General features: G+C 31.1%; 1 protein-coding gene across 3 annotated transcripts; it reads right to left on the reverse strand.

Moving 5' to 3' along the window:
• Positions 1-1,806: 1,806 nt before the first annotated feature.
• Positions 1,807-11,375, reverse strand: LOC105434590 (tuberculostearic acid methyltransferase UfaA1). 3 transcript variants are annotated; one of them, XM_011650833.2, is made up of 24 exons: positions 11,095-11,375; positions 7,992-8,209; positions 7,794-7,899; positions 7,612-7,713; positions 7,479-7,538; positions 7,235-7,313; positions 6,994-7,141; positions 6,695-6,818; positions 5,522-5,702; positions 5,221-5,249; positions 4,968-5,116; positions 4,661-4,763; positions 4,345-4,440; positions 4,206-4,261; positions 4,009-4,132; positions 3,696-3,758; positions 3,528-3,587; positions 3,268-3,429; positions 3,113-3,186; positions 2,933-3,026; positions 2,715-2,851; positions 2,554-2,634; positions 2,359-2,464; positions 1,807-2,190 (listed from the first exon to the last, which is right to left on the reverse strand). In XM_011650833.2, the coding sequence occupies exons 1-24, from the start codon at positions 11,266-11,268 to the stop codon at positions 2,119-2,121; spliced, it is 2,598 nt and encodes an 865-aa protein (XP_011649135.2). In that variant the 5' UTR covers positions 11,269-11,375; the 3' UTR covers positions 1,807-2,118. The 3 variants fall into 3 exon arrangements, with proteins under 3 accessions (XP_011649135.2, XP_031737250.1, XP_031737251.1); XM_031881390.1 differs by lacking the exons at positions 7,235-7,313; positions 7,992-8,209; positions 11,095-11,375 and having other exon boundaries at positions 7,794-7,819; XM_031881391.1 differs by lacking the exons at positions 5,221-5,249; positions 6,695-6,818; positions 6,994-7,141; ... (4 more) ...; positions 7,992-8,209; positions 11,095-11,375.
• Between the last annotated feature and the right edge of the window lie 2,384 nt (positions 11,376-13,759).

A 13,759-nucleotide genomic window follows, 5' to 3' on the forward strand; every position in this document is an offset into this window, starting at 1 on the left:
GTTTAAGCTTTCCCTAAAGAGTGATAATATTGGTGGTGTACACTTCGGCTTCCAACAATTAGAGATGTTCATGGGGTGGGAATGGGGACGGAGACGCAGATGCCACTCCCCGTCCCCTCTCCCACCCCCATTCCCCATCCCCACAGGGAATGAGGTGGGGATTCCCTGTAGGGTTTTTGCGGGGGTCGGGTTTTCCGCGAAAAAATATTCACCCATTTTTCTTTTACTTTTTTGTTTTTAAATAATAAGTATATATATATATATATATATATATATACATTTATTTATTTATGTATGTGTATATCTAAAACATATGTATTTATATATGTGTTCAATGTTTAGATATATACAAACATGATGTAACACACATATATAAACAATTAGGTAAACATATATATATATATATGTGTGTATATACATAAATTTTTTACTCTTGGGGTGGGGCCGAGGTCGGGGAATGCATTTCTCATCCCTAGCCCCAAAATGTCAACGGAAAAAAATTAATTCCCACTCCCTCCCCATTCTCCGTGTGTTCGAAGATTCCCCACCTTGTTCGGAGTGGGTCCCCGCAGGGTCCCGATCTCGCGGGTTAAATGGACATCTCTACTGACAATATGTGTGAGACTCCTCTCAACATTGTTGTCTTTCCTTTATGTCAACGAACTCCCTTCACTAATGAATCTTAGGATCTCTTAAGATAGAGAACTCCTTCCCAATAGGTGAGTCTTAGGCTTCCCTAAGAATGAGAATCCCTTTTTAGGTGCATAATGGCTTACGCTCCCCCTACGAGGATAATATTCAACATGTTGCACCCAATGGATGAAAAATTTGCACAACAAATATAGTGGACAAAGATCAGGAACACAATGGAAGAGTTCAGTCGTAGTACAAAAAACTGTTGGGACAAAACCTCCAAATTCTTCAGTAGAAATAAGTAGAAAAATAACAAAAAAATTAGAGAAATCAATAAAAGCTAAAAACACAAAAATTCAAGTGGAAAACTCCCAGCTTTGAGAAAAACCATGGACATATAAAAAATTGCTACAATCACAAAAAAAAAAAAAAGAAAATTCTCTCTCTTGATCCCAATTACAAGAACACTCTCTCAAAGCTTCCGGCCACTCTCACATTTTCTCCCACTCTCTAACTAGAGAATACAAAATAAATTTAATTAGAGTCAACACCATAAATGAAAGTGCTTCTCACTAATACAATTCAAAACTAAAAGCATAGGCTCCTTTTGTAGCCTATGACTTTCATAAACCTTTTTGGTGTAGGAAAAGACTCGTGACTTTTCTAAACCTTTTGAATGTTGGACAACTACACTTTTAATATTTTGTTAAAAAATCCAACAACGTGTTGCATGATAAACAAATGTGACAACCCTAAATGATAATCATAAATACTCCTTAAATAACGAAGGCAAAGAAAAGAACAAAATTTCCATTTCGAATAGAATGACTGCACTTCAAGAGAGGAAAGTATTAAACAAAACATTAGAACCGAATATTTCGAGAAAATGAAAATATTCTACAGGAAAATACTCTCTTATGACTAAAACATATGTCAAGACTTCAATTGTGAGAACTGCATAAATATATCAATAGCTTAGAGAAAAATACAAAGCCAACTAATCAAATCTCCAACAAAATTTATCATCAATGTTGATGAAAGGTGAGTTGCCCAATTTCAACATTGAAACCTATTACATTGGTTCTTCATATGGAAAAATGACCTTATCTTCTCATGTAGTAAATTGTTGAGATTGACATAAGTGTTTATGAATTGCAGGTTCGACTCAATTTGTTTAGATGTTATCAACCAGGCATGGAACCCTAGATTTAGTAGTCTTTTTTATTAAATTGTGTCATGTACATACAACTTTATTCACAAAATGGAAAGTAGTAAACCAAAGAAGAAAATATACAGTAGTGAACCAATTAACAAAAGATGTCTTAGAGATGAATTATTTGACAGTACCAAACACAAGAGCGACAATACGTGGAGTGAAAGATATATCGAATCTCTCACGTCGAGGTTGATAGTACATACTTGTTGAAGTACAATAAATATAATTCCTTAATAGTGAAGAAGATGACACCTGAATCCTTGGCAAATTTAATAAGCTGAGGGAAATCCTTGGTATGGATTGTTGAATACTGCTACATTACCAGGTCTTGAATACACAATCTGCCATCATATTCAATTATGACCACTTTTTGCTTAATGCAAATCATGTATGGAATCTTTATGGATTTCAATAATTTCATGAGTTTAGCCAATCAAACCTAGAGTAAAAATATGAATATTTTGGACATATATAATCAACATGCATGATTTGATCATTGATATACATACCTGATAATTGTTAAGGGTGCGAGATTTAAAACCAGCAGCACAGTAATCAAAATAATATTCCCAAGTCCGTATGAAACTTTCATCGAAACCAAGTTGAAGAATTTTGCTGAAATAAAAAATTTGATTACTTCCTTTGAACATGAACTTCCATTTTAACAACATTACCAGATCCCCTAAAGAAAACATCAATTTTACCTCTTATTCTCTAAGAAATCCTTTCTCCAATACCTCAAAGTTTGATGGTAATGAATCCCAATGTTTTCCAAATGTTCGATACTGAAGTAGAAGTAATGTTCTTTATGCCAAGGAAAAAAATCACCATGAATCTTCTAATAACTTATAAAAGCTTTACTTACCAAAACCTTGATGCCTTAGTCATGGCTGTTGTTACTCTACTTAAGCATGGTAAGCATCCTCCTGGAAATATATATTCTTTTATGAATTCTGAACTTAGTCGGTATGCATCGTAGCGGGCATCGGGCATTGCAGTGAACTATTAAAGAATCAAATTTAGTGTAAGGACCAAAGACATCAATGTTAGAGTTAGTAGCACAATCAAAAGCTTCCTTCCAACCTGTTGAACAAAAATTCCATTTTCTGCTAATACTGATTCACATGTACCAAAAAAGTCTTCCATGAATTCATGGCCTACAGCTTCTATCATCTCACTGAAATACAAAAAGAGAATCTGAATGATCATATCATTGATTCATTCATATGACAGATTATTTCTCTTTCATATGATCAAACTCACCATGATATAATCCTGTCGTATTTTTTTGTACTAGGCACGTTTCGATAGTCGCAAAGAAGAAGATTAATGCGATCCTAGATACAAAGTAAAAAAGTAGATATAAGCAATACTTCCATTAGTAGGAAGAGAAAAAATTCAATGAGGTTAATTTGTACCTGAAGGTTGGCATCTTTAACTTTTTTCTCAGCATATTTTAGTTGTTGCTCAGATAATGTAATACCGGTATAACGACATCCTGTTTGCTTGACGATTTCGATAGCTAAGCTACCCCAACCACATCCAATTTCCAATACATGGTGGCTTTTGTTGATTCTTGCCTATGAATTAAGATATAAACAAAAATGAATGGTTAATGAGAGAATGAAGAACAGTTCAATTTCTTATCCGCCGTTCGAATGGTAGTCGAAAGAACCACCTTTTTAATGAGCAGTGACATTTTTCTCATTTGTGCAACCTTCAAATCTTCATTCTCACTCTGTACATTAACAAGAAGATAATAACAAAATTAAGTCAAACTAATTGTATATACAACTAACAATGAATCATATGAAAAAGTGGAGAGAAGATGGTTTTATAAACAAACCTTAAATATGGCACATGAATATTGCATTGTATCATCCATAAAAAGAGAAAAAAGTTCATTGCTCTGTAAGGAACACAAAGGAGAGCCATATTTCTTTCAGTCAGAGAAAAAGGATTCATAATAACAAGCAAATTTTAACTTCTTTTTGTATGTTAATAAATTTAAAATGACTAGCAAAAAAAAAAAAAACTTGATTGTTTGAAGCACCATATAACATATTCAAGTAATTCCATAAATGAATTTTCTTAACTAGCTTTCTTGAAAGGAAAAAAAAAAAAAGATGCAAAATGACGAATCAGAAACTATAGTATACCAGGTCGTAATGACGAGAGATGTTTCTACGAGCTTGGGTAAGAGTGTTTCTCCTTGAAGTATGGTGAAAAAAGTACTTTGCAGATGCAATACAAGAGGTCAATAATGGAGGTGTCCACCATCCCCTGAAAAATGTAAGTGAAAGCTTAGTTTAAAAAAAAAAAAAAATGATAAGCATATCTCCCCCATTATATATACCCTTTCTTCTTTAGTTTTGCAATGGAAAAATTTGTTTCTCTGCAAGCAACAATAATCTGCAAAAAAAATCAGAATAACAAAGTCTAGGCAAATTACTGTGATGATAAAATATTTTAAGTTGAAATATAGATAAGCTTACCATGAAAAAATTTAGAAGACCTTCATCTTTATCAACAAAAGAAAAGTCTCCATTGATATATGCATCAGCAAGCCCTATATCAGCTCTTGTTGTAATCTGCCCAAATGAATTCGTAGGACTTTGACACTAAAGACGAGTACTTCATGGAGAATAGACTCCAATATGTCAAAGAAATCATCGTTTGATGACTACTCAAAACTACACTTTCAAAGTTTAATTCTTCTTTGAAAGAAACTTTTTTCTCTAATCAATTAAAATAGGACCTTCAAAGTACAATTTAAATATATGTCAAGCAGATGTTAGAGTTCTAACATACCTTCCAATAAAATTGGGGGTTGTGAACTTTTAAAGCAACCTTTAAAAGACACTTTTTATCTGTTCCCTCAAAGGTAAATATTGTGCCCCCTTCTTCCATTAAACTGTGTTAATACAATTGGAAAAGGAAAAAGAACATGTCAGTTCGGTCTTTTGTCAAAGATACAATAATGTCATTCTATATTAACATGTAAAGAGAAAGTTTGAGTCACTTGGATTTAATATTCACAAAACATATCGATTGAGATTACTAGAAACAAAAAGAATCAATATAAGAAATGTATAACTGTAGTAGTATACAAGCTTACGTTAACGATCCTGAAGTTATAAATTGCCTGAGAAATCTAGTGACGAATAGGCGTGCCCCCGTATCTGCTAATGAAGGTACCATGTGTTTTGGGTTGCTTAAAAGAGTGAATCTATTTCCCAACATATTTTGTGCTGCTATAATACCACCCTGCAAATACTTAGAATTACTTGGTAAATCCATTGAATTACTCAAATTTGAAAAGGCATGTGAAGATCTTTAGAAAATAACAATGTAATATTGATAGTCATCACCTTTAACCCATCCTCATGGAAGCCATAACCTAAAGACATTAAAACATGTCATATTTTACGATTAAGGATGAATGTTGTGACATTTGAAGCTTTAGAGCATTTATTAACATTCCTGCTAAATCCTTTTCCTTCAGAATATCAAAACACCGTATATTTGATTTAGATGTATTCTCTAAAAGATGTTAGATTTACCATTTTATATGATAAATCAGTGTCAACATGACAAGATTTTTTTGACATTCTTTAATGAAATATTAAATAAATAACCTTTCTAAGCATAGAATGCAGTAACCTTAAATACCTTGATATGCTCCACAAAACCAAATTCTTCTTTTTCCTTGAATACTATGAAGCTCATTTGAAGCTTTTGATGCAGCAACAGATGGGATTGGATGACCAGTTGACCACTTCAGCAATATATTCGTTGGCTCTTTATCTGGATTAAGAGTCACAAGAAAAGGAGGACCAGTTTCACCAAGATTCTGCATTTTCACAATTAAAAGAACATATCGATCAAAGCCACATATATAACTTCAAATAGGAAACTGGTTATTTCCATGATTGACAGCAAGTTTGCTTTATCTACGTACTTTCCATCTGCAATGTTTTCACCATTTTCCTTGTCAGCTAGAAATTTTCGGTTCCAAAAAGAGTTGAAGTTAGAGGGTGTTGGAATGCTCTGAAACCTAAATTGTATTCGTACTCATGTTATTTACGTTATTTATCGATTTCGGTCCAAAGATTTAAAGACATGTGCTATATAAACTCTCTAACTCTATTAACAATTCTGAATTTTTAATTTGATATTCTCTCTAATAATAAACTACTCTCCCTATCTTCTCGTAGACGTAAATAACACACCATTAGTAAATCACGTAAATTTATGTGTCGATTCTCTTTCATTTACGTTTTTCTGTTTTTCTCGACGAGGACTCACAGCTGTAGTTTTAGGGAATTGTAGTCAAACAGATCCTCCTTTTCTTGTTAATACATTTTGAGAGAGGACACACATCTCATCTATAAGAAACGCAGTATTGGGCAATTATGCACCCAATCATTCTAGCATGCCTTCAATCATTCTAGCATGCCTTCAATCATTCTAGCATGGCCTTCAATCATTCTAGCATGGCCTTCAATCATTCTAGCATGGCCTTCAATCATTCTAGCATGGCCTTCAACTAGGCTGCTTGAAGTTGAACAAGTATTACAACCACGTCCAAAGTTACTTTGCTTCAACGAGTTTTTCGTGGTTCGAGCACTTGTTCAACTTCAACGTTGCACCTGATTTCCCTTACTAAAGACTATGACGCTTTATTATGCCTACCCTACTCAACAAATAAGTTGTTGGAAGTACATATTCTGTTGCATCCTTCAAATAGCTCCAAGGTTTCTTTGATTTTATAGCTCTGTTTTCTCCGAAGCTCTGTGGTTGCTAAAGATTGATAAAGTATCAAAGTAGAAGTATGAAACTAACCTGAAGTACATTGAGCCAATATGTCAAACATACTTTCTTATCTGTATTTCCAAGAAAGTTCCAAGCACTCCATGCTGCTGGGTTTTGGGGCATTAAACTTTTGTCACGATGTAGAAAAATATCACTGTCAATACAAAGCAAAATAGTATTTTGAGTAGTTGTTAAACACTCCAATATTTTTCAAAATGACTTTTTGAACTAAATACTTGAAAATGTATTCTAAACACACAGTAATTTTAGGCTAGCAGTTAAAAATCTTTAAATAAAAGTCTTTGGATGGAGATGAAATAATAATGTACCTATAAGCATATTGGAAAGCACCAAGTACTCTGAGTTCATCTGATGTTGCTTCATTTCCTAATATTCTCAAAGTATCAGGGGCATGAGTTGCGATTATACATGCATCAAACATTTCTTGTAAACCATCTCCATAGCTTACTTTACATCCTGATCATAAATATTGATGTTAAAATACATTGTCAATAATTCGATAAATGAAGAACTAAATAAAACATCTTATATAGCTATTTAATTATTCACCTTTAACCAATGTTGATATAGAATTAACTTCACATGAAGTTCTTATCTGACACCCTTGACTCTCTAATACTTCTTGGACCTGATTTAGGGAAAGTATTGAACTGGTTCCTCAAATGCAAAAAGATTTCAGTTCTTTCAAATATGTGCGTTTGGATTGACTTTCTAAGTATTTATAAATACTAGACACTTTTTTTTTTTGAAATTCAATCCAAACATTGACGCATAGTATAAAGGATTGGATCACCTTCTTCACATAAGAGTGAGAACGTCCTTTGACAGTAAGCCATTGTGGACGACCAACCAACTGTAGAGAACAACAATCCAAATGAAGAAAGAAAGATAAATGGTAAGAAGAAATAATGAAGAAAAGACGGAACCTGAAGTAGATGATGATTTCGACAGAACGAAAGGACTGAGAAAGCTGAAAAGCTGAGAACTTTCTCTGAAGAACAAGACCAAATTGAACCACACATTGGAACCTTGTAAGAAAAAAAGATCAGAATTCAATCTATGAAATTGACACAAAAGAAACTCGAGAATTGTATAGCAATTGGCTCACAAGATAAGCGTTTTGAAACAATTCGGAGTATCCATTTGAGTTGATAAACTGTCCTAACGTCTCATTTCGATCAACATCTGAATTATTCTCTAAAACTTCAAGATAACTGTACAGATAACAACCAATGTTAGGTACCATCAATTTAAAAGGCTTTTATTTCCAAATCATGCATGAAAGTAATAGTGTGATAGAACGTACTTGATAACATCATCCTTGAATTTGACTATTTCTCGAATCATTTGCCAAAAGTATGGATTAAGAAGGTTCTTCTTTTGTGCAAATAAACTTGAAAGACCATTTCGACTGCCCCATTCACAACCTCGTCCATTGTCTAAGCTAACTGAGAAAGACATATCTGATGTTTCCATTTCAACTCCCAAGTTCTCAAAAAACTCCATCATGTTTGGATATGTTACCTGTTCAAATCCAAAGGAATATTCATAATCATTCACAAAACATTATATGAAATGAATGAATATTAAAATCAACATGCCAAGATAGGAAGCGATATTCAATATTCAAAGATCATTCAAGTAAAACTTGTTAAATGCAAGGTTGAGGCATTTGACTACATTATAAGAAGATTGATAATTGCATTAGGTAACACTTAATGTATGACAACAAATTTAAATACTTACCAATATAGCAAAGTTTATGTCTCACACGCTCTATTATTGATATACTTCTACTAGTGATCAACTAAATTGGTGAGGTTTATCACTGATAGACTATAAAATTTAATATAAATTTGTTATATCTATGAATATTTTGGATTTGATTGCTATCTTTGCAACTCTACCTCAATAATAAAGTTATTTAGCCCAAAACCGTTTTGAGTTTTGAGGGTACATAATTCACTTTTAAAAGCATAGAAGTTGACACTAAAATGACTATATTGTATGAAAATCGGAACAAATCACTTGTTAATTAAATCGATTTTGGTAAAATCACCATTTCTAAAAAATACACTCTCAAAGATGTGAAAATCATTTTTAATCCAAGAGATTTCATATAAGTAATGAAGTCTTATAGAATTAAGTGTGAAAACAATAAATCTAAAATCATGTTTGTTAAAATCACTTAGCATTTGAATTATAGTTTAAATAGAGCAACCACACTAATCAATATTATAAATATTGTAGCACAATGCAAAATATTTTGTAAATATAGAAATTTTTAGCAACGGTTGTTGGTAGATTTCTAAACAAGATAAAGTTTAGGGTTTTCTAAAAAATATAAAAAGCTGATAAAATATTTATATTATATTGAACCGTTTCAAAAATGGAAAAAGCCTACAGACCCACAATGAAAAATACAAAAAATGCTCAAGTTAACACGCAATTAATTGACAATTCACACATAGTATATTGTGTACCAATGACCACTCGCGTGCGTAACATATTTGTATATTTGGTACATGAATTTGTACCAAGATTCATTTAGATTTGATACACGATCGTGTAGCCAAATCTAAACAATAGTGTACCAATATCTGAACGATAAAAAAAATCGTGTACCAAACAAATATTTTATAGTTGAAAATCTAAATGATTGGGTACATTTATCCCAACATTCAAGATCGTGTAGTAAGATATTTTATATTTGGTACACGATCTTGAACAAAATAAATAATACAAGATTTATGATTTATTGGAAACAAAACAAAACTAATGATATAAAAAAAATACAAAAGAAAAAACACAAAAAAGACAAGAAAGGAAATGAAAAGGAAAAGAAAAATTGTAGAAGAAAAAAGATGAAAAAGAAACACAAACCTGAAATATTTTAAAAAAATAGTCGACTTTATGAACTTTTTGATTTTGTTATCAAATGATAAATATTTTGATGTTTTATTATATTTATGAATACTAACCTAAAGTTTATCCCTAATAATTTATCACTGATTAGAGATTGAGATAGTGAAGTTTTGGCTATATATCTTTTCTTTAAAATTGTTGGTGTACTATTAATTATTATTAGTAAAAGTAGTATTACTACAAATGTTACTCAAAGCAATTTACCTAATTACTTTTGTAAAAGTGTAATAAATTATGTTAATATTCTTTAAAAACCCCTTAAGTTTAATGGAAACTATTTTATTATGTTCAATTGTAGTTTTAGAACCATCAATTTACAAAAACAAAAAAAGTATACATACATGCATATACATATTGACATATACATACATGCATATACATACATATATATATATATATATATATATATTTATTCCATTTGAGAATGAAAAAGAAATAGATATGGAGAAATATAGAGAGAAATAAAGTTTGAGAGAGAAAATAGGGAGGTAGACAAAATTGTCTAACAGACGAAAGGTACGACCATGCCAACAATAAAGTTAAATAGAGATGATATGATCGAATTTGAAAATTTTCTATATTAATTTTAATTCATTTGACCATCTTCAACAATGAAACTAACCTCTCAAAAGATTACCACAGAAAAAAATGAAAAAAGTTATAGAAAATAACTTTAAAAGAGAGAAGAAAATTATCTAAATGAAAAACTATTGAAAATATTTTTAAAAATATAACAAAATTTTAAATTCTATAAATGATAAAATTTTATAGACACTAAAATATTTCTACACCATATTTTGTAAAAGTAAGTAGGAGTTTTATTTATTTATTGAAAAGTCATCCATCATATTTGATGATATAAAGTTGTGTTTCACAATCAATTAAAAAAAAAGTAGTATCTTTTCTTTAACATTTTTATAAAATTTTCAACGGAGCCAATTAGTCAAATTGTTAGGTAAAACCAGCCGATTGAAAAATATTATAAATGACAAAACTTTTAAAAATATTAACAAAATTTTATAATAAAATATTAATTAATATCTATGTCTATTACGTGTAGATGGGGATTATATTTTGCTTTTCTTAAATAAATTATGGTTGATTTTTTTATTAAAAAGAAAACCCATACAATAATTGATTTTATTTTCTATTTTTTAAAACAAAATGTTTTTTTGGTGAATTAGTTACCAACCTAATGTGTTTTACAAAAATTAGTTACTCGGAAAGGCAATTAATTATTAAAAATATGCACATAACACAGATATATATTTTTGGTATGAATTTCATATAAAATCTTATAACCCTAATCAAGAAATAAATAAATAGAGTTATGAGAAAATTTGAGATTTTTTAAAAAAAGTATTTTGTTTGTTCGGTTTTGATAATTAGGCATAAAAAAGATAAATAAATATCAAAATTAAATTTCTTTAAAACACAAGAGAGAAAGAGAGAGAAAGAGAGAGATGGAAATGAAGGGGTAGTACGTGATTGAAGACCATAAATCCAAGGTCCAAATCAAAGCCATGGAAGTGAACCGTTTTTGAATGGCCCCCAACGTAATCTTCTTTCTCCAACAACACAACTTCCACTCCGGCTTTCGCAAGAACATACGCCGAAACCAACCCGCTAATTCCCCCTCCCACCACCGCAACCTTCATCTTCTTTGATTATGATGAGAGCCTTTAATTGCTCTCGAAGGTAATCGGAGTCCGCAATCAAACTAGGGTAAGGGAAGGTAGAAGCAAAACTTATTATTCCATATCTCCAATGGCTACTATTGGGGTGGTCACATGATTAGATTGAGTATATTTATATAATACTATTTTTATAAGGTTTGTGCCTCCCAAATCCCAAATGATTGAGCTGTTCAAATGAACTCCTAAGTTCCTAACCCACATGGTAAGTACATGGTTCAGTTAGTTCTACTTTGGGTTAAATTTTTTAATGTTTTTTTTTTTTTTTTTTGGTGTGGATCTCAAGTTGCCATTTTAAAATTGCAATATATATATTTTTAGTGATATAAACTATGATTCAATAATTTTGTGAAACCATACAAGTATATAAGCTCATATAGGGTGTAATTGGTACAAAGAGAACAAAATTTGTGAGAAAACTCAATAGAATAATTCTAACATTTTTTAATTGATTTTTTTTTTTTAAAAAAATACTTGTTAATTTCATATAAAGAAACTCCATGTTGTAAGAGCTTACAAAATAGTTGAATATAAAACTGCCTGACAAGAGTGAAAAGGCATATAGAAAGAGATATTTCAACTTCCCTCTAATTATTTTTTAGTTTCATATACAAATTATTGTTTTGTTGTTTGTGAAGTCTAGGAAAGAAAAAACATTTGCAAAACAATATTATTCTTTTGCATTTTAAGAAGAGATGAAAATGATCCCATAATCAAAGGCTTTGTTTCGTTTTCTTTTTATTTTCTTTATTGATCAATTCTGTCTTTTTCAAATAAAGATGGAATTCAAGTTTCTCTTCTATTTGTTTTTTTTCTTTTTTTTTTTTAAAAAAATACCATTTTAGAGATTTTCTTTTTTAATCCTTTTAATCTTGTATACGTTTTTCTTTTAACTTACTTTTAAAATACCAAAATAATAGTTAAAACCACATATTACAATATACCAATGTTACACTTGGTCTTCTGTCGGGATCCAAATGACCAAATCCAACTAAAGAAGGTATATCTAGAAGTGTTTGCTTATAAAACTTATAGAGCTTCACATTTAAGAACAACAACCTCTCGACGCCTATTGTCCACACTTATTCACTTTTCAGTATACAAATGATGGAAGTCATCCTGTAGAGAAGAAAACTATTCCTTGTGTGTTAACCATATCTTTACTACTTGCCTTCTTAAGTAGTTGGCGATATACACTAGCCAAGTGATGAAAATAGCTCAACTAACGCAATAAGAATTATAAGTAAAAAAGCTTCTTCTCAAGAATGAATCATAAACCTACACTGCAAACAACACAAGGACATATGGGTAGTAAAGAGATGGATAGATTGAGTAAGGTGTAAACATACATTGTATTAAAGAATGAAGGTCTTCGGCAACTATACAATATGAACAAATTCAATGTAAAGAAATACAAAAATGGGAAGAAATAAAAGTGACATTACAAGTTAGAGGGGAAATGGGAATGAACTATTCTTCACTTAGCTCTCAAGCTTTCACTCTACAACTAATCGAAGAAGAGGAAGAAACACTTTATAGACGATGAAAAAACTAATTCTTCCCACCAACTCTCTAGGGTTCCACCCACCTCGTTAGGTGAGTGGTTGGCCCAATTAGACCTCTAACGGTTGGTCAATACAGACGTCTAGCCTCCTCATGGTAAGAATGAAGTTCCTTTTTATAGACAGGTTTAGGCAGAAAATCTAGTCTTCTAATCATGTCAATGTTGAAAGTTGTGCATCTTGTCAAGTCATGTCAACTCAATCTACTTCTTTTGCCTTTTAGCGAACATTTTCTCTTGGTTTGATGTGGTCTTATCGCCTTGTTTTTGCGCGAGTTCCTCTACGATTTGTCAGCTTCTTCTTTTGTTGATAATCCTGCATTTAGACACTAAAAATGGGTAAGGTAGACATATCGTTTATGTAAAGTTTATTTCTAAATATTTATACAAGTTATCAAGTATCTTTAAGACATTTGAAATAAGAGTTGGATGAAAGGATGAGTGACACATGACTATATTGGACACTAAACATAATGGATAATGAGAATCCTATTTTACTAATATTTAAAAAAGTGTAATTTTAACTAAATTAAAGTATGTAGGGATTAATACAAGTTAATAATAGAAATGAGAATTGAAGTCCTTGGAATGTAAATAGCTTAAATACTAATAACGAAGTGTTTTGAAAATTGTTGGTCTTGCTATGTGAAGATAACTGAGAGGTCTTAATCTTTGTATCACGCCAAATTGAAGTGGAAAAAGCGTATAATCCTAGGAGATCGAGTTTTTGACAGCGAGTGGTTTATTTTCAAGTATTTTGTTATAAATCTATATATGTTATTATAGTATGTCATGATTGTGAAAACTTCAAACATGTATGGTTACTTATGAACTATGCATTAGAAATGCTTTCGATATGAATTTTAGTTTACATAAACTCTTATATTCTAAAAA

Source organism: Cucumis sativus, chromosome 2 (genome assembly GCF_000004075.3).
Source record: "Cucumis sativus cultivar 9930 chromosome 2, Cucumber_9930_V3, whole genome shotgun sequence".
NCBI lineage: Eukaryota > Viridiplantae > Streptophyta > Magnoliopsida > Cucurbitales > Cucurbitaceae > Cucumis > Cucumis sativus.

Excerpts from the sequence above, each read along its gene's own strand:
- LOC105434590 (XM_011650833.2), bottom strand. The coding sequence starts at position 11,268 with ATGAAGGTTGCGGTGGTGGGAGGGGGAATTAGCGGGTTGGTTTCGGCG. Across the intron at positions 6,819-6,993 it reads GCTTTCCAATATGCTTATAG|TGATATTTTTCTACATCGTG; the intron begins GTACATTATTAT and ends TTGTATTGACAG. Across the intron at positions 3,430-3,527 it reads TGTCACTGCTCATTAAAAAG|GCAAGAATCAACAAAAGCCA; the intron begins GTGGTTCTTTCG and ends CTTAATTCATAG.